This window comes from Nannobrachium achirus (genome assembly GCF_963921795.1).
Source record: "Nannobrachium achirus genome assembly, chromosome: 18".
Classification (NCBI taxonomy): Eukaryota; Metazoa; Chordata; class Actinopteri; order Myctophiformes; family Myctophidae; genus Nannobrachium; species Nannobrachium achirus.
Window position 1 is genome coordinate 2434358 of NC_137825.1, and position 27983 is coordinate 2462340.

Here is a 27983-nt window from a genome sequence, read left to right on the forward strand (position 1 = left end):
TTGAATATCTTTGACCCGACTTCTAAATCCTTCCTCTAAATCAGTGGTTTTCAAACTTTTTCATGTCAAGGACCCCCCAAAAAATGTCTTTGGCCGCGGACCCCCATCTCAAAACATGTTGTTCCAGGGACCACCCAGAAGCAAATATTTGAGTTACAAATGTTCGCTTTTAAATAGATATATTCAAAGACTTGCAAAAAAAAAAAAGAAAAAGAATCAGATCTACAAGCTCGCAGTGCTGCACCGCACTCGATGCCGCACTGTGAGCTTGTATATCTGCTATTTTTTTCAATAGTTAAAGCATTCAATGATTCTAGGCCTAAATGGGTTAAATCTCTCCACCTGTTTCAGAGGGAATTTCCAGTAGAATGATGTGTGGGTCATCCTGGTGTTATTATTAATACAGGCTACTGCTTCTGGATGATTAGGACTCTGTCTCACTGGGCTCCACTGGAACGCAGCAGCTGGAACTGCTGCACACATTCTGTGCAATGCACCATGGGAAACTGGAAACCTGAGGATAGCCATGATTATAGACAATAATACATAATAATACTGGATAAGGACAATGACAATAAAGAGATAATTAACACACAACAAAACGGAGATAAAAGATGAGACATTGCAAGGCAGAAATTAACAGGATAGGATTTTATTCTCAAACTAACAAAGCTGAACTTGTCTGTCTGTCTGTCATCACATTCCCAGTACTTATCAGACTGGGTTTAAATGAACCCTTCAGTGTGGTAGGGTGTAATAAGAACCCAGGACTGGGTTTAAATGAACCCTTCAGTGTGGTAGGGTGTAATAAGAACCCAGGACTGGGTTTAAATGAACCCTTCAGTGTGGTAGGGTGTAATAAGAACCCAGGACAGGCCAAATGTTTGAAACCTTGTAGAAATATAAACTTGTTTCTTTTTAAACCTTTTTAACTGTTATACTGGAGCCAACATGGATCCATGTTGTATTCTCATGTCAATGTGAAAATACAGTAACCATTAAATACTGGAAAACATTCATATTTTAACCAATATTTCATGCTTTAACTATTAAAACATCACAGATCTACAAGCTCACAAGCTTGTAGGATCTGCTATTTTTGAAAAACCTTTGACTATTTTTGACCCGATTCTATAATTGTCTTCTAAATCCTTCTTCTAAATCAGCTGTTCTCAAACTTTTTCATGTCAAAGACCCCCAGAAGCAAATATTTGAGTTGCAAATGTCCGCTTTTAAAAAGATACATGCAAAATTGCAAATACATCACAATTTTTTCTAAAATAGCAGATCTACAAGCACGCAGCACACGTCGTGAGCTTGTAGATCTGCTGTTTTTCAATAGCTAAAGCATAAAATAATGTTTAGAGTGGTTCCAGGTGTAAAAGTGTTTTATCATTTATAATTCTGTCCCCATCGCAACACAGCCTTCAGTAACTGGAACGGCTCTATTACTGCTAACTAACTACAGGGGTGTCGCACCAAATTCTGGGCCCCTGGGTACAAGGAGTCACTGCGGGGCCCCTGTGCTAAACCTAAAGCTGAATCCTAAATAAACAATGCACCATGGGTAATTAGGTAATAAATAAAGTGTGTGAGGAGAGGGATTGGATCTTTAATGCTGCATTCACACGGAGAGAAGACAAGCTAATGGTTGGCTTGGTAATTCAATGCAATCTCTATGCAAACCAGCTTTAAACATTTCCAAGATGAAAAAAAAAAAGCTTGGACATTTTTAAAGCTGGTTTTCATAGAGATTACATTGAATTACCAAGCCAACCAATAGCTTAGCTTCTCTCCGTGTGAATGCAGCAGGAGACTGTTTCAACGGCGACGTCGTTTGATACTTTAGCTGTTGAAAAATAGCAGATATACAAGCTCAAGAGATCTTCAAACTGTGAGCCATTTTGTCAGGTTACTCCAGGCTTTTATTTTTGAACCAAATGCAAAAAAATGAAAATAAAAGCCTGGCTACTGAGGTTATAGTGTAATGTGAATAATCAATAGAAAAACATTCAGTCATTTTGGGGGTGAACTCCTCCTTTAACCCATTCAGAACGGGTACACATTATTGTGTATCATTATTTTATGCTTTAACTATTGAAAAATAGCAGATCTACAAGCTCACAGTGCGGCAACGAGTGCCGCGCTGCGAGCTTGTAGATCTGCTATTTTTGAAAAATCGTGAAAATTAGAATCTTGACCCGATTGTATGAGGGTCTTTTGAAAAAAACGTATGTTTCTATGTCAGCAATCTGGCCAGCCATCGTCAAAGAAAAGGTCCTTTTCACTTCAACTGGAGCTCAGTTAAGCCCTTTGCACACAGGACAGTTGCGTTTCTTCCGTTTGCTGTGTGAATAAAACGCATTGGATTTGGTGTGCAAGGCTGTGCGGAATCGGCGCTGCGGATCCCAAAAGGAGTCATAAAAGGAGTGATGAGTTTTTCACCGCATGCGACAAGACGCACAAATCGAACTGGGTTCGATCGAGAAAAAGACGCACGGCCGCAGCCACTCGTCGCACGGCTAATTCGGATCCGGTGTGCATGAGGTCATAGAGAATAATTGCTTTCTTTTAAAAAAATGAAATTGTCCGTTTTATCCGTGCGGATAAACGCGCCTGTGTGCAAAGGGCTTTAGTCTGTTCTTGAGAGACTACTATGTCAGTGGTTCTCAAACCTTTTCATGTGAAGGACGTATAGGATGTATTTGGCCATCTCAAAATATTTACTTCCAGGGACCACCCCCAGAAGCAGAATTTAAGTTACAAACGTGCGCTTTGAAAACACATATATTCAAAGATTTGCACACATTTTTACGACACATTTTTACACACTTCTCCTCTGCTCAGGGCCAGAGGTACCAGCGGTCTGGCGGTGATGTGTTGGACGTTTCTTCACTCGGATGTTTCCTCACATTGATGGGTCTTCAGGCTGCGCTGGTTGGGGTATCTCCTACCACACCTGTAGAGGGCGACACGTCACCATGGATTAGAGAACAAACGGGGGTTCCGAGGTGGTCCCCGGCTTAAATGACGGTGGAGAGTCGGTGATCAAAACAGACCCTTGTCTATCCTAGGGATGTTAATCAACGCATTATTTGTGAATCGACGCGTCAAGGCCGAAAATCGGCGCGTCAATTGACTTTTTTCACTTTTCTTTCCCGCTAAGCAGCAGCTGAGAGGAGAGCACAACGGCGCATTACATCTTTAAGCAACACAACTTATGCAGCTGCACCCATCAGAACTTGCAACAAAGCCCTAATAATAATTATAATAAATAATTGCTCTTCCTTGCGTTAGCATGGAGTCTGTTCTCTAGAGACTAGAAGCATGGAGTCTGTTCTCTAGAGACTAGAAGCATGGAGTCTGTTCTCTAGAGACTAGAAGCATGGAGTCTGTTCTCTAGAGACTAGAAGCATGGAGTCTGTTCTCTAGAGACTAGAAGCATGGAGTCTGTTCTCTAGAGACTAGAAGCATGGAGTCTGTTCTCTAGAGACTAGAAGCGGAGTGACAAAGTCCATGGAACGTAGTTTGAGCGCTCAGGCTGGCACCCCAGGCTAGTGTATCAAATGTGGAGCTTTGGTCTGCCTCGATCTCTCCCTCCCCGACCGCGTCCACGGGTGTGTCGCATTAACCACGAGTAGTGTATTTTGTGTTGTGTTTTATTGTCAATCTTGGCAAAATCACCGCACACAAGGCGACGCGTGTGGAGGTACCGGTGTGGAGGATACGGTACCTGTGACAGTCGTAGTGTTAGGTCTGCTCAGGGTGGCTCTGCTTCTTGTGTTTGTACAGTAGAGTACAGTAGAGCACAGTACGGTATGGTACGGTGCGGTACGGTATGGTAGAGTACGGTGCAGTACAGTACAGTAGGTTACAGTACGGTACGGTACGGTGCGGTGCATACGGTACCTGTAACAGTCGTAGTGTTTGGTCTGCTCGGGGTGCATCTGCTTCTTGTGTTTGTACAGGTACAGTAGGGTACAGTACATTGCGGGGCGGTGCGGTGCATACGGTACCTGTAGCAGTCGTAGTGTCTGGTCAGCTCAGGGTGCATCTGCTTCTTGTGTTTGTACAGGGACGCCGCAGCGAAGCTTTCCCCACACAGCTTACACTCCACCTCCCTCTTCCCACGCGTGTGGTGCACCTCCACATGCTTCACCAACCTGTAGGGGGAGCACTACCTCATTACACTGTGTGTCTGCATGTTCTCCCCAGGTCCCCTAGGGCAGTAGTTCTCCCTGGCTAAAAATGACATATTTAGCCACTTGTACGCATGCCCCCAACCACTGAAATAAGAATCTCTAAAACAATAGAAAGAAGTAAATGAAATAATTTTAACACTCATCTTTTATATTATTTAATTATAATCTAAAATATGAACCCTTGTTGTAAAAAACTAAAGTTGTCCTAAAGGGGTTGAGGGGCAGATTACACTGTGACATGAGCTTCTCTGAAAACGGTCTGAAACAGTCTGAAGCTCATGTCACAGTGTAATCTGCCCCTCACCCCCAACAACAGCTGACCAGTACAGTAAGTAGTATACAGACAATTAATTAGATTGGCTTATAATTGCGCATCCCCACAATGACATCATAAACAATATTAACTGGTTTTTAAGAGGATTCTTAAATTGACAGTAACCCTTTAGGTGACAGGCCCCCTTTAACTTAATGTGCAACATTGTTTTCTCTCTCAACAGTAAACAAACCAACATAAAGTTTTAGTGTATAGAGGGGATCTGCACATTTCTAAAGTGACAATTTAAGGACTTTTTAATACCTCTAAAATGGCAAATTAAACATTGTCCAAATTGTCAAATATTAGAGGCAGAAATTGTGAAAAAATAGCAGATCTATATTTGATCAGCTACTTTCACAATAGAACCACTTTTTGTGACGCCTCAACTCTTAATGCTCGTCAGGGTGGGGGTCCCCAGTTCAAATATGATTATTTTGGGGGTCCCCAGTTCAAATATGATTATTTTGGGGGTCCCCAGTTCAAATATGATTATTTTGGGGGTTGCATGCGTACAAGTGGCAAAATATGTATTTTTACACACAATAAGCCACAGATTTCTTTATTACTATTTACAGTAACACTACCAGCCCCCATAAGTCACATCTGACCATGAAAGATTGCGGTGCATCTTGGGAATGGGCTTATCGTGTCTAAAAATACATATTTAGACACTTCTATGCAGGCTCCCGAGAGGGGGACTGCCCATAAGTCTGAAGGTTCATTAGTCCGGATTTAGTTAGGGTTACCGAGGTTAAGGTTAAGGTTAAGGTTAGGGTTAGTATTCTTCAGTGTTGTTTTTGACAGCAAATTTTGATTTAGTTTTAGTCATAGCCTTTTGAATAAAATGTAATTTAGATTTAGTCATAATTTAGTCACCTGAAAAGTTTTAGTTTTAGTCGACTAAATATCATAAGATTTTAGGCGACTAAATCTACAGTTGATTTAGTCAACTAAAATGTATTTTGGCAGGCCTTGATGGCATCGTAATGACTGATTTTACACTTGGTTGTGTGCTGAAAATAGCCGATCTACAAGCTCACAACACGTCGCAGCGCGACACATTGTGAGCTTGTAGATCTGCTATTTTCAGCATGCAACACCTGAGAGCAACCAAACATAAAATGACTCTCTTCTCCACTAGTCCCTCCCTAACGTTTTAGTCTAGTTTTTATTCTTAGTTTTAGTCATCACTAAGACTACTAGATTTAGTCTTAGTTTTAGTCATCATAGTTTAGTTTTTATTTAGTTTTTATGTAGTTTTCGTCAGTGAAAGAAAACGCAGTCGACAAACATTTTTCGTCATAGTTTTAGTTGACAAAATCAACACTGGTATTCTTAACAAATTCGGACAAATGAACCTTCGGAAGTTCGGACCAATGCCATGGCTCCCTCAACCACTGAAATCAACGTCTGATTACAATCTAAGACAGGGGTCTTCAACAGGGGGTCTGGGACCCCTAGGGGGTCCTCAGAGTTACTACAGGGGGTCCTCCAAATCTTTTGTGTGATAGAAACTAGTTTTTTCCCTTTTTTATATTAACCACTTGAACCCTAGCGTCCATATTCTGAGAACTTTAGCCAACAATAGCAGATCTACAAGCTCACAGATCGGCTATTTTCGGCAGAGTGAAAGGTCAAGTTTTCTCAAGTACTGACGGTTCAAGTGGTTAAATATCTGATAACACAAATTGACATGAATCCAAAATACCGTTACACTTTATGATTGTGCTGTCAAACAATGAAACTATTATGGAATCTGGGGGTCCCTGCTTCATCTCTCTCTCGACTAAGGGGTCCTTGGCCTGAAAACGTTGAAGACCCCTGATCTAAGATGAGTGAAGTGAAAGGCCACAGACCTCTTAGCGGTGTGAACCTCAGCTTGCAATAGTTACAGCTGTAGGGTTAGGGTTTAGGGTTAGGGTTAGGGTTAGGGTTAGGGTTAAAGGCCACAGACCTCTTGGCGGTGGTGAATCTCTGCTTGCAGTAGTTACAGCTGTAAGGTTAGGGTTAGGGTTAAGGGTCACAGACCTCTTGGCGGTGGGGAACCTCTGTTTGCAGTAGTTACAGCTGTAAGGTTAGGGTTAGGGTTAAGGGTCACAGACCTCTTGGCGGTGGGGAACCTCTGTTTGCAGTAGTTACAGCTGTAAGGTTAGGGTTAGGGTTAAGGGTCACAGACCTCTTGGCGGTGGGGAACCTCTGTTTGCAGTAGTTACAGCTGTAAGGTTAGGGTTAGGGTTAAGGGTCACAGACCTCTTGGCGGTGGGGAACCTCTGTTTGCAGTAGTTACAGCTGTAGGGTTAGGGTTTAGGGTTAGGGTTAAGGGTTAAGGGTCACAGACCTCTTGGCTGTGGGGAACCTCTGTTTGCAGTAGTTACAGCTGTAGGGTTAGGGTTTAGGGTTAGGGTTAAGGGTCACAGACCTCTTGGCTGTGGGGAACCTCTGTTTGCAGTAGTTACAGCTGTAGGGTTTCTCTGGGAGGTGGGAGCGGAGGTGCGTGCGGTGCTTCACGGGGTTGTCGAAGGTCTTGTCGCAGAAGTCACAGCGCAACGTCTTACCACTGTGGGAGAAGCTGTGAGCCTTCAGAGCAGGCTGGTTGGAGAAGCTCTGGTCACACTCTGAGAGAGAGAGAGAGAGAGAGAGAGAGAGAGAGAGAGAATACCTGAGCAAGGTGGCCGACCCAAAACAAAGAAAAGTCTTGACTAGGTACAGACTCAGTGAGCACAGTCTTAAGATTGAGAAAGGTCGTCATAGGCATACCTGGCTCCCTAGAGAAAACAGACTCTGCACCCACTGCACACAAAATGAAGTGGAAACTGAGCTACACTTCCTAACTGCCTGTCCACTGTACCAAGACATCAGAGACACATACTGACCACCTGTCCACTGTACCAAGACATCAGAGACACATACTGACCACCTGTCCACTGTACCAAGACATCACAGACACATACTGACCACCTGTCCACTGTACCAAGACATCACATACTGACCACCTGTGTCCACTGTATCAAGACATCAGAGACACATACTGACCACCTGTCCACTGTACCAAGACATCAGAGACACATACTGACCACCTGTCCACTGTACCAAGACATCACAGACACATACTGACCACCTGTCCACTGTACCAAACATCAGAGACACATACTGACCACCTGTCCACTGCACCAAGACATCAGAGACACATACTTCCCACAGATCATAACCACACAAGCAGAGTTTGAAAACATGACCAATGATAAAAACTCCCATACCTGCTGGGGGAAGTAAAACAATGTGCAAACACAGCAGCAAGATGTGTGAGCTGCTGTGATAGGAGAAGGATATCAAATGGAACACAACCACCTTAAAGACTACTGATCATGGTGTACACATCCTTGCTCTGTCTGCACCGAGTAAGGCCAAACAAAAAAAAACTTTGGTTTCCGGTTGGCGACCGACCCTATTAAATACGTGCGACCCAGATGATTTTATTGGCATTTGGAGTAAAAAAAAAAAAAAAAAAAAGGAAAGTCAAAATCCGACCGAGTCGATCAAAAACGTCTTACAAAAAATATATTTGGTGCGACCACATAGCCCTACATGGGCTACACTACGAAGGGCGCACACTCTGAATTGGGAAGCGGCTCTTGTATTCCTCCAAACACACACACACAAGCGCACACACAATCGGGGATGCTAGCGACATTAGCAGCCCATCCACCAGTACAGCTGAGCCCTGCACAGCCACAGAGAGACGTGAGATGGAGTCCAAACATTTATGACAGCGTGGCATTCATCTGAAAGACTGTACGGCAACAGCAACAGTGCTTGCGGACCCCCGCGTGTCTCTCTGGGTTATGGTGAGACTGCGGGCTCAGCTCTCTGTCGCTCGCTCGCTGAGCTGTGTTATTTTGTCAAATCTAAGCTGGCAAATCTAACACTTCCGGTAGCCGATCTTTTCAGAATAAGATATGTTGCGCTAGCCGCAATAAGACTTCCAGGCGGTGGTCAATTTCGTAATGCAATAATACTTCCAGACGGTGGTCGACTTCTTAATCTCTTCAGAATAAGAGTATCGCTGAAGACATTGAAATATGATTTCATTTGTCATAAGTCATTAAAACTGTAATTAAACATTCAAATTCAATTACAAAATTATGTTTTAAATGATTCATTAAAACTGTAAATTAACCGATTTAGTGCCATTCCCGAGATATCTCGCGAAAAGTACTCGAGTATCCAGAGTGCCGATCGCGAGATATCTCGCGAAAAGTAATATATTACTGTAACGGCGAGTACAATACCGAGTACAATGGAGGAAGCTCCGGAGACGAAATCCGTCGCTGATTCATCATCATCACGGCTCCACGAGCACAAAATAGTAATCCCATAACATTGAGGTGGACGGGGGATCTCATCTTTAATGTCCATTATCTCAAAACTACACTTTAGAAGTAGTGGTGCTCCGATTGATCGGCGCAGATATCAGATCGGCCGATCAAGGCCATATCGGTTTTGATCGGTGTTTCCATAATGGATCAAAGAGAGCCGATCGATTTTTTTTTGCGAAATAGACGTGCACGTTGTGCAAGCTCTGACAGAGGAGAGCTGTTATTCTCCTCTCTCTCTCTCTCTCCCTCTCTCTCTCTCCCTCTCTCTCTCTCTCTCTGTGTATGTGTGTGTGTGTGTGTGTGTGTGTGTGTGTGTGTGTGCTGCGTGCGGCAGTTCACTTCTCTGTGAGCCACGTTTCTCCCCTCTACACACACATGCACGTGCACACGGAGGAGTAGAGAGAAAGATGCTGCGGTCTTGGATTCACCACTGACACTGGAATAATTCATCATAGATCAGAATATAAGTAGCTTACTTTTACCTTTGTAGCTGTTGTCATCTCAAAGTAAAATCCACAAAGTTATGCTCCAAGTTGCTTGGATTAGAAGAATCCAGAGAAGTGAACACGATGCGTTTTCAACAGCCAGCTGTGTTTAATGAGGCTCGTTTAGAATGCCCCTGATTTGACGCGTGTGTGTGTCTGTGTGTGTGTGTGTGTGTGTGTGTGTGTGTGTGTGTGTGTGTGTGGCTCCAGTTAACGTCTCTCTCCTTCCCTCTCTGTGTGCGACATGAATCCGTTAAAGTCAGAGGCTTTTAATGAGTTAATGAGTTAAACATTAAAATAAATAAAAAAACTACCTACCCATCCTTCCCATGAGGAAATAAAATAAAATTCATTGCTACCCATCATGCCCACAAAAAAATAAAAATAAAATAAAATAAATTCCCTACCTACTCAGCCCTAAAATGACAGCCAACCGGAAACCAACGTTTTTTTTTTTTGTTAGGCCTAATCTCCATACATGAAAACTGTTCCACCCTTCACATCGCACATATTTTATTTTGATTGTATTATATCGATTGATTGTATTGTAGTGTGTACACTTCTGCTTTGGCAATGTAAATGTACGTTTTCTCATGCCAATCGACCAAATTCACGTTACGCAACTTCCTGACGTCACGGTTGGAGGGTTTCCCTTACTAAAAGCCCATAGAGTTAACACAGAAATTGCAAATTTAATGCAATTCCCGAATAGTGAAGTATAAAATACGGCTAGCATGATTAACTCAGTTACTGCCAATTTAATATTTCTTCCTTCGGTTCTCCCTGCCAGCCCTCTCCATAGACTTCCATGTAATTCATAGTGCACAGATCATGCACAGATCATGCACGCCCATGCACAGATCATGCACCATGTTTGTGCAGGCTGTTCACAGCTTTCAAACAAAAAAAAAAGATTGGAAATCTGTTCAGGCATTCTTGAGATAATGGCCATTATGTTTTACATGTTATGTAAACAAAGATGGCTGCCCTGGGGTTGTATGGGGGTGGAACATGCAAAATCGCGATTGAAATCATGTTTACTAGATTTTTTGGGGTCCCAAAAAAAAATTTATTCTTTTTTTTTTTTAAATTAAAAAAAAAAAAAAATCTTTTTTTTTGTTTTTTTTCTAAGTCAAAGTCGATTTAAGTCGTCTGGCAGGGAAGCCCATAGTGAGAAAGTTGATCTAAAAGTCGTTTGGCACTGTGTGAGTTAAGAACACAAGATAGTAAAACGCACAAAGCATTATAATTTACTTTACCGCTCGAAATAATGATTTGTTGGCTTTAAGTCTAGCAATTTCTGTGTTATGTTACGCTTCAAAGCTGAAGTCAGCACCAGGAAGTTGCTGAGACATTTGCTGAGTGCGTGTGCGTGGGCGGGCCGTGAATAGGGTCAATAAAGCCCTTTGCATTGAAATTGAATTGAATTGAGGGGTCTATATAAGGGTAGGGTCTTACTTTTACACTTGAAGGGTTTGGTGTGGATGAACATGTGGTTCTTCATGTGGGAGTCGCGGACCTTCTTGCCGCAGACGTCGCAGGGCAGCAGCGCGAAGGGCTTGTGGACCTTGTTCTTGTGGCCGCGCATCTGTAGGTGACTGGTGAACGACTTGGGACACAGGGGACACTGAGGACACAATGTGACCGTTATTAAACACTGAGGACACAATGTGACGGTTATTAAACACTGAGGACACAATGTGACCGTTATTAAACACTGAGGACACAATGTGACGGTTATTAAACACTGAGGACACAATGTGACGGTTATTAAACACTGAGGACACAATGTGACGGTTATTAAACACTGAGGACACAATGTGACCGTTATTAAACACTGAGGACACAATGTGACGGTTATTAAACACTGAGGACACAATGTGACGGTTATTAAACACTGAGGACACAATGTGACCGTTATTAAACACTGAGGACACAATGTGACCGTTATTAAACACTGAGGACACAATGTGACGGTTATTAAACACTGTGGACACAATGTGATGGTTATTAAAACACTGTGGACGAGAGGGTAGCACGGGTCTTCCAGGACCCAATAACCCGAGACCCGAACCAAGAACCCAGCCGTTTCGGGTCTAAAATATTATATACAATATAACACAATAGTGGGTGGACCCCACCCACTATTGTGTTGCAGTTGTAACATTTCTAACCTTGCAAGTTACAACTGTGTTTTATTTCATTTCTATGGTAGAAGTGGTAGAAAAGCGTTGTGGGTTGTTGGCTGATTTACCACTGTTTCACAACCCTGAAACAGTGGTAAATCAGCCAACAACCCACTCCCTCTCATGGTAAATGGCTTACTTTTTTAATAATTAAAATAATAAGCATCAAATAGTGGTTTAAGTGGTTGGAATGTAAAGTGACACAGAGTGAATGTGGAGGCGGGACCTTGAAGGGCGTGTCTCCCATGTGCTTCATCTTGTGGTGCTTCAGGTTGTATTTGTTGGTGAAGCCTTTTCCACACTGATCACAGCTGAACCTGGTGGCCTTCTCCTCTGTGTGGGGAAAGACAAATTGGAAATCTGGATTCTTTTTTTTTTAAAATATTTTTTATCCCACGATTTTTTCACCCAGTGCCAATTGTCTATGTAATCCTGGGCTCTGCTCTCCCTCTGCCGCGCCTGGGGAGACAACGGGCTGACCTCATGCTTCCTTCTATGCATGAGGAGTCCAAGTTGCTTCTTTTCACCTGACAGTGGGGATTTCCCCGGTTTGGACGTAGCGCGTGGAAGGAACACGTTATTCCAAACAGTTCCTTTCCCATCCATCAGGCGCCCCGGCTGGCCAGGGGGAGGCAGTATAGAGACCAGGATTACGTGCATGTTTTTGTGAGGGTATCAACCCTAGGAGACACAGGGAGAACATGCGAACTGCACACAGAAAGGCCCTATCGCCGACCCCACCTAGGGTGTGGGCGCTGAGGACGCGGAGGGAGGAACACGCCCCCAGCACCCACAGCGTCCCCCGGCGGGAATCGAACCAGGGACCTTCTAGCTGCAGTGAGGCGAAGCGCTAACCACTGCGCCACCGTGCCCCCTGGAAAATCTGGATTCTGCCGATCTGACTGTGTGTGTGTGCGTGCGTGCGTGCGTGCGTGCGTGCGTGAGTGAGTGCGTGCATGCGTGTGTGTGTGCGTGCCTCACCGCTGTGCGTGAGCACGTGCCTGGCCAGGTTCTTCTTACGGCTGAAGCTCTTACGGCAGACGGTGCAGGGGTAGGGCTTCATGCGCGTGTGCACGGAGCCGTGCGCGCGCAGCCCCTCCGCCGAGGCGAAGCGCGCGTCGCAGTGCTCGCAGGCGTGCGGCCTCTCGCCGGTGTGCGTGCGCGCGTGGCGCCGCAGGCCGCTGGACTGTGCGAAGCCGCGGTCGCAGACGTCGCAGACGAAGGGGCGCTCGCCCGTGTGCACGCGCAGGTGAGCGCGCAGCGACTCCATCTTGGACAGGCTCTTCCCGCAGTGAGGACACAGGAAGTGCTTCTTGCGACCCGACGCCAAAACCTGGACCGCCCTGGGAGGACCGGAGGTCTGGACGGGGAGAGGGACGGGGAGAGGGACGGGACGGGATTTCATTTGATAGCATTTCATTTCATTCAGCACATTATAGGGCATTCACCAAATAATGTGAGCATGTAGATCGGCTATTTTCACAATGTTCGCCTCTTGCTTACTTAATATTTGACAGTTTGGCCAGTCCTGTCGAATATTCAACTATTCGAATACTTTGAGGTTGAATAATTCGAATACTAAAAATCACTATTCGTGAATGCCCTAGCACATTATGAAAACAATAAAACCAGTAAGACTCCCTAAATCGGAAGATAAGCAACCGTCAGGTCACATGTAAAACTCTGCCTGATGGTGGAGCTATATGGGACAGATCCATGTTGTGCATGGATCGGGGCAACGGTGGTGGAGATATGAAAAGGGCAAAAGTGTGACGTGTGACTGACAGACTGACAGCCGGTGGAGGTTTTGATAGCAACTGCGACCTGACGGTCGCAATAAAAACATTAAAACTGTACACAGAATGTATAAAAAGGCAGTGGTAGAAAAGGTGCTCAAATTTTTTTACAACTTGTATTACAACTTTTTTTTTTACAACAAGGGTTCATATTTAGATTGTAATCAGAGAAAAGAAAAGATGAGTGTTGTTAAAATGTTTTCATTTACTGCTTTCTATTACTTACTTTTTTATTGCGATTTTTGTATTTTGATTTCATGCAAACATTAGGCTAAATATGTATTTTTAGACACAATAAGCCGGCAATGTCTTTGTTACTGTATTTACACCAGCCCCCATAAGTCACATCTGCCAATGAAAGATTGAGGTGCATCTTGGGAATGGGCTTATTGTGTCTAAAAATCACTAAAATGAAGTAAATGAAAACATTTTAACATGCACCTTTTATTTTCTCTCTCATATCTAATATATGAACCCTGGTCGTACTAATATATGAACCCTGGTCGTATCTAATATATGAACCCTGGTCGTATCTAATATATGAACCCTGGTCATATCTAATATATGAACCCTGGTCATATCTAATATATGAACCCTGGTCGTACTAATATATGAACCCTGGTCATATCTAATATATGAACCCTGGTCATATCTAATATATGAACCCTGGTCATATCTAATATATGAACCCTGGTCATATCTAATATATGAACCCTGGTCGTATCTAATATATGAACCCTGGTCATATCTAATATATGAACCCTGGTCATATCTAATATATGAACCCTGGTCGTACTAATATATGAACCCTGGTCATATCTAATATATGAACCCTGGTCATATCTAATATATGAACCCTGGTCATATCTAATATATGAACCCTGGTCATATCTAATATATGAACCCTGGTCATATCTAATATATGAACCCTGGTCATATCTAATATATGAACCCTGGTCGTACTAATATATGAACCCTGGTCATATCTAATATATGAACCCTGGTCATATCTAATATATGAACCCTGGTCATATCTAATATATGAACCCTGGTCGTACTAATATATGAACCCTGGTCATATCTAATATATGAACCCTGGTCATATCTAATATATGAACCCTGGTCATATCTAATATATGAACCCTGGTCATATCTAATATATGAACCCTGGTCATATCTAATATATGAACCCTGGTCGTACTAATATATGAACCCTGGTCATATCTAATATATGAACCCTGGTCATATCTAATATATGAACCCTGGTCATATCTAATATATGAACCCTGGTCATATCTAATATATGAACCCTGGTCATATCTAATATATGAACCCTGGTCGTACTAATATATGAACCCTGGTCATATCTAATATATGAACCCTGGTCATATCTAATATATGAACCCTGGTCATATCTAATATATGAACCCTGGTCGTACTAATATATGAACCCTGGTCATATCTAATATATGAACCCTGGTCATATCTAATATATGAACCCTGGTCATATCTAATATATGAACCCTGGTCATATCTAATATATGAACCCTGGTCATATCTAATATATGAACCCTGGTCGTACTAATATATGAACCCTGGTCATATCTAATATATGAACCCTGGTCATATCTAATATATGAACCCTGGTCATATCTAATATATGAACCCTGGTCATATCTAATATATGAACCCTGGTCATATCTAATATATGAACCCTGGTCGTACTAATATATGAACCCTGGTCGTACTAATATATGAACCCTGGTCGTACTAATATATGAACCCTGGTCGTACTAATATATGAACCCTGGTCGTAAAAAATTATTCCTTTAAAGCAGGGATTTTCAAAGTGGGTGCCGTGACGGCAGTCCAGAGTGCCGCGAGATCATTTGATAATATTTGGAATTTATTTATTTAACAATTCTAACCAAAATGGCTGTTATCTCAACGTTTTCCTCGCAACATAATCACTAAAATATCGTCACTGTCGGGCAGAAACCTTGTATCTCCAAGTTTCAAATGTGTACGTCTTTGGTAAAGCAAAGCCCTGCTTCATCATACAAGACAGCCGCACAAAACTAGTGAAAACAGACGATCTACAAGCACACAACGCCTCGCGATGCGAGGCGTTGGGTGCTTGTAGATCTGCTGTTTTCACTAGTTTAGTACATTTTATAGATGATAAATACAAAACGAACGGTTTTGGACATACAAGGTTTCCACCCGACAACGACAATATGCTATAAATATAAGGTGCTGGGAGTGAAAATGATAATGTAGGGGTGCCTCGGATTAAAAACATATTTATGGGGTGTCCTGAGACAAAGACGTTTGGGGCTTTAAAGGAGGACTTCACCACTTTCCCACCTCTCTTCATAAAGCTAATAGAAACTGCAGGCTTTCTATTCCTAAGAGGTCACAATGACATAATGGAATGGAAGCCATCGTTCTGGTGAAAATGAAAAGGTTTTCAGTCGGGTATCCCAGCTCTAGTGAGGACCAATTATATGAAAATAGGTTGAAAAGTGGTGAAATGGTCCTTTAAGTAAACATATCGATACTGCAATGTAGAAATACTAGACTGTTAAGCCCTTTGCACACAGGCGCGTTTATCTGCACGGATAAGACGGACAATTAATTTTTTTTTAAGAAAACAATGATTCTCTATATGACCTCATGCACACCGGATCCGAATTAGCCGTGCGACGAGTGGCTGCGGCCGTGCGTTTTTTTCTCGATCGAACCCACTTCGATTTGTGCGTCTTGTCGCATGCGGTAAAAAAACTCATCACTCCTTTTATGACTCCTTTTGGGATCCGCAGCGCCGATTCCGCACAGCATTGCACACCAAATCCAATGCGTTTTATTCATGCAGCAAATGAAAAAAACGCAACTGTCCTGTGTGCAAAGGGCTTTACAAGTACAAGCCTGAAGTTCATAATTTGAGTAAAGTAAAAAAGTGTCAATATCAAAATGTACTTAAAGTAACAAAAGTAAAAAAAAGAATAAAAAAAAAAGCCGATCTACAACCTGACAAAGCGTTGCGATGCGGTGCATTGTGAGCTTTATACAACCTGACAATGCGTTGCGATGCGGTGCATTGTGAGCTTTATACAACCTGACAAAGCGTTGCGATGCGGTGCATTGTGAGCTTTATACAACCTGACAAAGCGTTGCGATGCGGTGCATTGTGAGCTTTATACAACCTGACAATGCGTTGCGATGCGGTGCATTGTGAGCTTTATACAACCTGACAAAGCGTTGCGATGCGGTGCATTGTGAGCTTTATACAACCTGACAAAGCGTTGCGATGCGGTGCATTGTGAGCTTTATACAACCTGACAATGCGTTGCGATGCGGTGCATTGTGAGCTTTATACAACCTGACAAAGCGTTGCGATGCGGTGCATTGTGAGCTTTATACAACCTGACAAAGCGTTGCGATGCGGTGCATTGTGAGCTTTATACAACCTGACAAAGCGTTGCGATGCGGTGCATTGTGAGCTTTATACAACCTGACAAAGCGTTGCGATGCGGTGCATTGTGAGCTTTATACAACCTGACAATGCGTTGCGATGCGGTGCATTGTGAGCTTTATACAACCTGACAATGCGTTGCGATGCGGTGCATTGTGAGCTTTATACAACCTGACAATGCGTTGCGATGCGGTGCATTGTGAGCTTTATACAACCTGACAAAGCGTTGCGATGCGGTGCATTGTGAGCTTTATACAACCTGACAAAGCGTTGCGATGCGGTGCATTGTGAGCTTTATACAACCTGACAATGCGTTGCGATGCGGTGCATTGTGAGCTTTATACAACCTGACAAAGCGTTGCGATGCGGTGCATTGTGAGCTTTATACAACCTGACAAAGCGTTGCGATGCGGTGCATTGTGAGCTTTATACAACCTGACAATGCGTTGCGATGCGGTGCATTGTGAGCTTTATACAACCTGACAAAGCGTTGCGATGCGGTGCATTGTGAGCTTTATACAACCTGACAATGCGTTGCGATGCGGTGCATTGTGAGCTTTATACAACCTGACAAAGCGTTGCGATGCGGTGCATTGTGAGCTTTATACAACCTGACAATGCGTTGCGATGCGGTGCATTGTGAGCTTTATAAATTCAAACACGTTAATAAATAAAGTTAAATGATGATAATAACCTTGTTGTGCGGCCGCTGGCGACTGCTGAGGTCCATGGGGGCGGAGTCACCCGTGGGGGCGGAGTTTAACGAGGATTCTGCCTCCGCCGCCGCTCCTGGAGACAAGGATTGATTGATTGATTGATTGATTGATTGAATAGTTTAACCAAAATCCTCCCATAAAGTATAGTATTAGTATAAGTACATTAACACTTGGGGAGCCAAACTCGTTCAGGGACGAGTTAAGGCCACTAGGTGTCCCCCTGCCACAGGAAGTTATATCGTTCAGGGACGAGGCAACAAACAGTTAACTTTTTGAGACTGCAGCTGCCCTTTGAATGACCTGAGTCCATTACGTCACCCAGTCAGTGCAGGAAGCCCCTCTGTCTCTCCCCTAACGGAAGGACTTAACATGGCTTTAGATTCTACATTGAAACATAAGAACGGCTTTATCTGAGAATGAGATGAAAACAGCCCCATGGAACCAGAGAGCTGATTGTTTTCACGGCGACACTTTACCGCGATTTTTTACCGCGAGTTTCGCGAGCGTTTGTAAACAAATGGATTATCCTCCTCAATCTTCTCTGGACACGCACGTGCACACGCACGAAGCTTGCGGGGCTCGTCAAAACAAAGCGTAAGTCAATGGTGGCACCAGCAACAGCTATAAATGTTATAAACCTTAGCAGGCCATGTGTTAAGGTAGGGTGACCATATTCTGAAAATCCAAAAAGAGGACACTCTACCCGGCATATATATATATATATATATATATATATATTTATCATTTCATATCATTTTTCCCCCATTTTTTTTTCTATTACTAGTTTACCGCTCAATTATGCCCTATACCACTAATAGCCTATTATGTATTCAATTTTGAGGGGGTTCCAATTGGACCCTTTACAAATCTATTAATAGGCTAGAGATCCACTGATAAAGTATGCCTTTTGGCTCCTGTATGAACGTTCAGCTTTGTAACTAAATAAAAGAGAGGTAGCCCATTATTCAAACCGCCGTATCTTCTGCTTTACAAGGTTGTAGAAAATATTCTGTCAATTTAGTTAGCAGAAGAGCTCTCACCTCGCACAGACTGTCTTGTAAGCTACTTTGCAGTGTTATGGGCTTGAAGCAGAACTTTTATAATTGTAAATGCCTAAATGGACACAGAAGACTACCAGCTTTGCTGACAGAACGCTCTGCTTCTCAATGTTGGTCACTCGCACTTTTTGTGCATTTCATCAGTGATTGAAAGCCGCGGTCGTCGCGAGCACCTTCGCCTCGCCGATACGCATCCGTAGAGCCGTCTCCCGTCATTTTTAGACCAGGATTGAGGGAGTAGCAGGCAAGATTCCTTCACCAATGTAAACACAGTTGCTGAGGGAGTGAGCATTAATAGCGTTTGCAGTTCGTTTGGCCCTGCGCTGCGCGATCTGCTGCAGAGCTCTGCTCTGCTCTGCCTCTGATCTGAAAGCGAGACAGGCTGAGGGAGGGAGGGATCGCAGGCAGAGAGTAGTATGAATAATACACGTTCCGGGGTTAGCGCCTCTCACAGTGTGTTTCCAAAAGAACCATTGAACGTGCATTGTAAATGTCCGTGCTTAAACTGTGATATGCGCGAAACCCCGGACATTTGAAGGAATTTATAAAACCCCCCCGGACCGGCCGGACAGCCCCCTAAAAGAGGACATGTCCGGGCAAAAGAGGACGTATGGTCACCCTAGTTAAGGACCAGGTCACCTCTGGGACAACCAGATCTTATTTTATTGTTGTGTGGGACACGATCAACACAATCCTGAATTATTTTTGGTGTTCAATCTGTGTTTTTAGATATGTTAGTATTTCAGCATGCTACAACTGGGCGGGCATATGATGCATTTTGCATCATATGTTGTAGCACCAGTTGTAGCATGCTGAAATCGGCTGAAATACTAAAATATCTAAAAACACAGATTGAACACAAAAAATAACTCAGGATTGTGTTGATCATGTCCCACACAACAATAAAATAAGATCTGGTTGTCCCAGAGGTGACCTGGTCCTTTAATCAGACTCAAAAAAGAAATGAGATGTTTGCCCCTAGTGAGAATAACAGATCTACAAGCACACAGGACTTATTGTGATGTTATCTGCCTTATTGTGATGTTATCTGCCTATTGTAAATCGCTTTGGATTAAAAGCGTCTGCTAAATGCCTAAACTGTAAACTGTAAACTGTAGGACAGTTGCTTTGCGCCACGCTGAGAGAGCTTGTAGATCTTCTAATTTCTAATTTATGGAATTCCTTCGATTTTTCATTGTTTTCTTCATGAAACGATTGTGAGAGAACACACAAATCACTGCATGTTGTTTTTAATCCATGAAAGTTTTTTCTTTTTTGGGCGGATTCCTCGCAACTCGCGTCAGGATAACTGTAACTCCCGGGATTCGAACACCGGTCTCCCGCGTGAAAGTCCAACATCTTAACGATCAGACCAAAGGGATGTCCCTGTGGACAGAGGGAGATACTAGACTTCTGAGGCCACCAGGCAGAGACAGTGAGTCACTATGTTACACAACCACACTTACACATTCACACAATTGCATCTTTCTACTTGTATTATTGTTATTACCAGTAAGACTCCCTAATGTGGAGATAAGCGACCGTCAGGTCGCAGCGTGATTTTAGGGCAAAATGTGTAGGAGCAGTGTCCAAAAATGTGTTTTACGAGAATCGGCCTGATGGTGGCGCTAGAAGAGGGCCATGTGAGAAGGTGGAGGCTGTGGTTTGGCAGGCAAGGAGTGTGTGTGCAAAGTTTGGCATGGATGGGGGCAACGGTGGCGGAGATATGAGAAGGGCAAAAGTGTGACGTGTGACTGACAGACTGACAGACTGACTGACTGACAGCCAGTGGAGGTTTTGATAGTAACTGTGAGCTGTGAACTCAACTGGTGGAAATGGCTTCAATAGATAGGCCCCACCCCCTTACCTTAGCCCCACCCCCTTGTTTCCCCTATCCTGTACATATAGTGTTTTTATAACTGTATTTGAATGTTTTCTTTGCTGGCTATTTGTCAAGACAATGAATTAAATATCAAGGACTTCTGACGTAAACAAGACGGTAAAAGGTCTTATCTGGGATGTTCCTTTTAGGCAGGGTGTTTAACTGTACTTGTACTGTACTAAATGTTTTATTGTATTGACTAAACTTGTACTGTTCTCCATTTTTGTCTAGTAAAATATGCAATCGATCAATCAATCAACTGTGTGTGTTATTGTTGTTGTTATGAACATATCTGTGAACTCACTGGAGGTGATGGCTTCCAGGTCGATGTCTCCGTGTTGATCCTTCAGGCTGACAGCCAATACGAAGCCAGGATCCACTTCTTCAGGCACGCCCTGCTCGTCAATCACCTGACAGCACATCAATATTAATATATGTCAATAATCTGACACATCAATATTAATATGTCAATAATCTGCCAGCAGATCAATATTAAAAGGTATTAATCAGCCCAACATCAATACCACACTACATTCTGCTGCTTCAAAAGTTCAAATGCTTGCACATTTTTGTAACCAATTATTTTCACCTGGTGCCAATTATCTAATGTAATCCTGGGCTCTGCTCTCCCTATGCCACCCTGGGGAGAGCCCCGAACTGAGCTCATGGTTCCAGCAGCCAGAGTTTTAACAAAAACTAAGATAAGAGAACATATTACTCCAGTTTTAGCGTCGCTACACTGGCTCCCGGTTGTTTTTAGGATTGATTTTAAAATTCTTTTACTTGTTTATAAAGCTCTAAATGGTCTGGCACCTTCGTACCTCTATAACTGCCTGCATAGATATGTTCCAACCCGCCCACTCAGGTCCTCTAGTGCAGACCTACTTGAGGTGCCAACAATGACATATAAAAAATATGGTGAAGCAGCTTTCTGCTTCTATGGACCGACAGCTTGGAATAAACTACCACTACACCTAAGACAGGCAGCCTCGGTGGATAGCTTTAAAGCACAGCTCAAGACCTATTTCTTTACTCTTGCTTTTAGCTAAATTTTTTAATCCCTATGCTGCTATTGACGTCCGCACGGCTCTGAAATTGTTCTTCAATGTTCTATGCTTTTATTTTTTCTTGCTTTATTGTAATCATTTTACTTATCTCTTTTTTATGTATTTTTTATTTCTATTTTACTTTTTCTCTGTTAAGCACGTGTGCTTCATTTTATGCTCTGTAAAGCACTTTGAGCTGCATTTCATGTCATGAAAGGTGCTATACAAATAAAGTTTTATTATTATTATTATTATTCAATGCATGAGGAGTCCAAGCCGCTCCTTTTCACCTGAAGGGGGATTTCCCCTGGTTGGACGTAGCGCGTGGAAGCAACACGTTATTCCAACCAGTTCCTTTCCCCTCCATCAGGCTGGCCAGGGGGAGGCAGTATAGAGAACAGGATTACTGCATGTTTTTTTGTGAGGGTATCTACCCTAGGGGACACGGGGAGAACATGCAAACTCCACACAGAAAGGCTCTTTGCCAACCCCACCTATAGGGTGTGGGCGCTGATGACGTGGAGGAAACAACACGCCCACAGCGCCCACAGTGGGAATCGAACCCAGGACCTTCTAACAAAGTGGTCTAAACCTTTTCAGGCCACGACCCCCAAAATAATCATATTTGAACTGGGGACCCCCCATCCTGACGAGCACTTGGAATTGTAGGAGTTGGCATTACATTTAGTTTGACTCAATCTATTCCATTGTGAAAATAGCCGATCTACATGCTCACAATGCGAGGCGTTGTGCATGTAGATCTGCTATTTTCACAATTTCTGCCTCTAATATTTTACCAGAGGAACTAAAAAGTTCTTTTAAGTCCTTAAATGTTCACTTTGTGCAGATACACTGTGGATATTGGCAAGAAGCTTGCGATGCAATACGTACCACGATGCAATAGTATCACAATATATTGTGAATCTTTGCGATACGATACTATTGTGATAGTATTAAGATATATCAGCTTTAAAAGCTGAAGACGCTGTAAGGGGAAGGAGCTACTACAGTACAGCGACATCTAGAGGCAACGGAGTGTCAGGACCGGACTTCTACCATTGGTTCCTATATATTTTATTTTCCTCAAAGTATCGCGATACTATGGCCTGAGGTATCGATACAGTATTGGCAAATAAACTATCGCAATGTATTGCCCTATCGATTATATTGCTCACCCCTAATACCCTGTATACAATTATACTGTATGTTAGTCTCTTTACTGTTGAGTGAGAAAACAATGTTAACATTTAGCAAAACATCTCAGGACCCCCCAAAACAATTTGGGGACCCCCTCTGGGGGAACCGACCCACAGGTTGAGAACCATTGTTTTGGCTGACCTTGTATACTATATTTAATAAATACACCACTTTTTTGTTGCAGTTTTCATGAAATGTATTTTACACAGAATCAAGTGTGTAATGGTCACCATTCACCAGGGGCCTGGATGGCTTGGTTCCAGCCTTAAAATAATTAACTCAGTTACTGCCAATTAAATATATGCCTTCTTTGGGTTCTCCCTGCCATAAATATCCATAGACTTCCATGTAATTTGTAGTGCACAGATCATGCACGCCCATGCACAGATCATGCACCATGTTTGTGCAGGCTGTTCACAGCTTTCAAACAAAAAAATCAGATTGGAAATCCATTCAGGCATTCTTGAGAAAATAGCCATTATGTTTTACATGTTATGTAAGCAAAGATGGCTGCCCTGTATGAAAGATGGGGTTGTATGGGGGGTGGAACATGCAAAATCGCGATTTTCTAAGTAAAAGTCGATTTAAGTCGTTTGGCAGGGAAGTCCATAGTGAGATAGTTGATCTGAAAGTTGTTTGGCACTTATACAAATATTGTGTTTTTGTAAATGGGGGGAAATGACTGGGGAGGGAGCCCTAAACAAGGGTAGCTCGATAACCCAATAACAGATTTATTGATTACCCATGGTATCAATAAGCTTTGGGCTTATCGAGCTTGTTATTGAGCATAGTGGCCCATGTTGTCATGTTTAAATAATCAAGACAAAGAAAATTGTTACAGTACTATCATAGATATAAAGCTATTTAACACTTACTGCACACTAATGAATGATTGTTTTAATGATATTTGTTACTTTTGTCAATCATCATCTTCATAGATGGTGGTCAGCCACAAACTCACAGTCACAACAACTGGACAATAAAAAAAAAATTGTCGTCTCATCTTTCCACCAGTGTTTCCACTAAAACTATGACGAAAAATGTTTGTCAACTGTGTTTTTTTTCACTGACGAAAACTAAATAAAAACTAAAATAAAAACTAAGCTGTGATGACTAAAACTAAGACTAAATATATTGACAATTTCGTCAACAAAATAAAAACTAGACTAAAACGTTAGGGAGGGACTAGTGCTGAAGAGAGTAATTTTTGTTTTGTTGCTCTCAGGTGTTGCATGCTGAAAATAGCAGATCTACAAGCTCACAACGCGTCACACTGCGACGTGTTGTGAGCTTGTAGATCGGCTATTTTCAGCACGCAACCAAGTGTAAAACTGTCATTACGATGCCATCAAGGCCTGCCAAAGTACATTTCAGTTGACTAAATCAACTGAAGGTTTAGTCGCCTAAAATCTTATGATGTTTAGTTGAATCAAACTAAAACTTTTCAGGTGACTAAATTACGACTAAAACTAAATGACATTTTATTCAAAAGACTATGACTAAAACTAAATCAAAATTTGCTGTCAAAAACAACTTGACAGCTTTCCACATAATATTAGAAAAGGCTCAACAGTGGTCTGGATAAAAGCCTGGATCAATAAGCAGGATGGATAAGGTGTTCATTGGCGTTTACCAATAGAAATGTATGAGCTCCGTCCCTAGAAATGTCTGAATAATGAATAATAATAAAGATATAATCTCTCACCTCTTGTGTGGGACTTTTTGAATAGCAGTGTTCATCCTCTGTCACACACACACACACACACACACACACACACACACACACACACACACACACACACACACACACACACACATCATGATTAGAATGTAACATATCTATATTAAAATATATCACCACACTATAGATTAGTATAGTCATGTAAAATGTTCAGGTTTTATATCACCACACTACCGATTGAAAGCAACAGTACAGTCATGTGAAAAACAATGTTGAGGTTTTATAATGGATATATCATCACACTATAGCTGGGGTCTTCAATGTTTTCAGGCCAAGGACCCCTTAGCTGAGAGAGAGATGAAGCAGGGACCCCCACAACCTCTTCATAGATTCCATATAGTTTCATCGTTTGACAGCACAATCATCAGTGTATTTTGAACGCATGTCAATTTGTGTTTTCAGATATTTAACCACTTGAACCGTCAATACTTAATAAACTTGACCTTTCACTCTGTACTTAGTCTGCTCTTTTTCCCCTCTACACCAAACCTTGTTGGCTAAAGTTATCAGAATATGGACACTATTGCGTATAGCATACGAATATGGACACTATACGCAAGTGGTTAATCTAAAAAAGGTGACTTTCTATCACACAAATATTTGGAGGACCCCCTGTAGTAACTCTGAGGACCCCCTAGGGGTCCCGGACCCCTGTTGAAGACCCCTGCAATATAGATTAGAATGCAACAGTACAGTCATGTAAAAACAATGTTGAGGTTTTATAATGGATATATCATCACACTATAGATTATAATGCAACAGTACAGTCATGTAAAAACAGTGTAGGTTGTGCATGTTAACACTTATGTTGCAATGATTTTTTCTCTTCAATGTCTCGCATTGCCATGGTTACCATAGACTTCCATGTAATTGTGCAAGTGTGTAAAAAGTGCACGCCCATGCCTAGATGATGCACCACGTGTGTAGATGCTGTTCACAGCTTTCAATCAAAAAAATCCGCTTGGAAATCCGTTCAGGCATTCATGATTTATCAGCCATTATGTTTTCTTCAGATGTAAACAAACTTGGCTGCCATGTTTGAAAGAATGGGTTGGCATGGGGGTTAAACATGCAATTTCGCGATCGCTATCATGCCTAATACATTTCTGGAGGTCCAAAAAAAAAATTTGAAAACATTTTTTTTGAATTTTTCTTTTTTTTTTTTTTCAAAAACGGCCCAAACTCGGGAAACTCGGGGTTGGCACAGCACTAGTACCAATACAAACTCGGGGTTGGCACCATATGTGTTAAGAGAGTTCAGACTCACCCACGCTGGCTCCAGACAGGATGGTGAGCATGCTGGTCTGAGGTCTCTTCCTCTTGCCTCTGGCGTCTCTGAACAGCCTCTCCTCAAAGTCCATGAGGACCTTCACGTCCTCCAACATGTTCACCAGCTTCCCCAGAGCCTCGTTCCCCAGCGTCTCCATGGAGGACGCAAACAACCGCTGGAAATTAACCTGGACGGAAAGAAACAAACAACCGCTGGAAATTAACCTGGACGGAAAGAAACAAACAACCGCTGGAAATTAACCTGGACGGAAAGAAACACACACTGGAAATTAACCTGGACGGAAAGAAACAAACAACCGCTGGAAATTAACCTGGACGGAAAGAAACACACACTGGAAATTAACCTGGACGGAAAGAAACAAACACTGGAAATGACTCTGGACTAAGAGAGACAAACTAAAGCAGGGGTCGGAAATAGGCGGCCCACGGGCCAGAATTGGCAGTCCCACATACGTTGTCATTAGGGCTGGGATACGATAAAAAAAATGTATTTAATTAATTACAGGCTTTGTAATGAATTAATCACAATTAATCGAATTTTAATCGCTTATTAATATTTGACCCGAGAAGCATTTTTTTTCAAGTAAAAACACATTTTGTTGTATGAGTGAATCAACGAGTGAGTTTTTTAAATCTAAATTTCGCATCCACTGGGCCAAGCAAAGCGCTCTGATCAGCTACTTCTGTGGTGCAAAAACAAAGTGTGATTAAAATGCGTTAATTGTTTTAATCGCGTTAATTTTCTGTAATTAATTAATCGCAATTAATCAGTTAAAGTCCCAGCCTTAATTGTCTGAGTGCTGACTGACTGCTGCTGCTCTGTTGTGATGGCAGACCTGTGGTCAAAGTGCTTCATTTTTGTGCCCGTCTTTGGTGGAAACTAACTTTGAAGGCATCATTCCATTCCATGCTTCATCTTCTGTCTAAAATGATATTCTTGAATCTTTGCAAGCAGCCAAAACGTCACAGCAAAGCTGTTGTGCTTCAAAACACAATAGACAAAGCTAACCAGGCAGCTGGCTGATTTTTCTTTATGCTTGGTTTTAACTTGGACCATGCGAACTAGAGGGGCTTAAAGAGGTGGTGCCATGATCCCCCCCCCCCCCCCCCCCCCCAAAACATGATTACCAGGTATTATGATTATACTAGGAGGAAGATTTCTTCCAAAAAAGTATACAGAAAGAGTTAAAATTGGGTTTTATGTGGCCACACCCCCAGTTCATTAAGTATGCATGGATGTCATGGTGGGTGGTGACCCAGCTGATATAGCCACACCCCACAGTGTTGGGTGAATGGCAATTGGGGAGGAGTTGATACTGTGACACACTTAGTATCTGTGTTTTTTAACTGACACTTTTGGCCACAAGGTGGCAGCCTCTAAGAGAAAACAAACAAATACTAAGAGAATAAATCATTTCTCAAAAAAACACATCAGTGGGTCTAATGAAGTACTTTCAACCTCCTAGACACATGAAAAACAGAAAAAGTTAAAAACTATGGCACCACCTCTTTAAAGGGCCAGTTCACCTCTGAGACAACCCTATCTTATTTTATTGTTGTTTGGGACACGATCAACAAAGTTATTTTTTGTGTTCAATCTGTGTTTTTAGATATTTTAGTATTTCAGCATGACTAGTGATGCATTTTGCATCATCAGTGATGCGTTTTGCATCATATGATGCAAAACGCATCACTAGTACATGCTGAAATACTAAAATATCTCAAAACACAGATTGAAAAAATAACTCAGGATTGTGTTGATCGTGTCCCAAACAACAATAAAATAAGATAGGGTTGTCCCAGAGGTGAACTGGCCCTTTAATATTTACTACTAGTTTTTGGGGAGAGGGGGGGGGGGGGGGGGGGGGCTGACACAGTTGATCACAGGCGATACGCTTCCGCTGTTGATGAATAGTGAAGACGCGGGATTGTGATACTTGCCAATGCACTCGCAGTGCATTGTGGGAATTGTAGTATTATGGTGGTGCGTGCAATATACTAATACGATACTAATATCATCCCGCGGACCAAAGATAATTCATTCGCGGGCCTGATTTTTCACATATATGCACTAAACCTACTGGGACCTAAAAACAACAGGACCTGGGAATATCCAGATTTCTCCCTGGGGACCTGGGGACCTACCAGAGCCTTCTTCATGTTGGCTCTTTCCTCCCTGGCGTTGGCTCCTCCCTCCCTGGTGTTGGCCCCTCCCTC

At 42.5% G+C, this 27983-nt stretch overlaps 2 protein-coding genes across 2 annotated transcripts; both read right to left on the minus strand.

Moving 5' to 3' along the window:
- Positions 1-2259: 2259 nt before the first annotated feature.
- Positions 2260-11049, minus strand: LOC308303652 (uncharacterized protein). Its single transcript, XM_080748093.1, has 4 exons — positions 10838-11049; positions 6938-7133; positions 4017-4163; positions 2260-2959 (listed from the first exon to the last, which is right to left on the minus strand). The coding sequence occupies exons 1-4, from the start codon at positions 10965-10967 to the stop codon at positions 2893-2895; spliced, it is 540 nt and encodes a 179-aa protein (XP_080604219.1). The 5' UTR covers positions 10968-11049; the 3' UTR covers positions 2260-2892.
- Positions 11050-11089: 40 nt separating this feature from the next.
- On the minus strand, positions 11090-27926 carry LOC308302656 (uncharacterized protein; the record flags this gene model as incomplete). Its single annotated transcript, XM_080746940.1, has 9 exons — positions 11090-11096; positions 11197-11216; positions 11792-11898; positions 12547-12925; positions 17531-17625; positions 20797-20902; positions 24441-24478; positions 25744-25933; positions 27912-27926. 9 exons carry the CDS (start codon positions 27924-27926, stop codon positions 11090-11092), a joined length of 957 nt encoding a protein of 318 aa, XP_080603066.1.
- Positions 27927-27983: the final 57 nt, after the last annotated feature.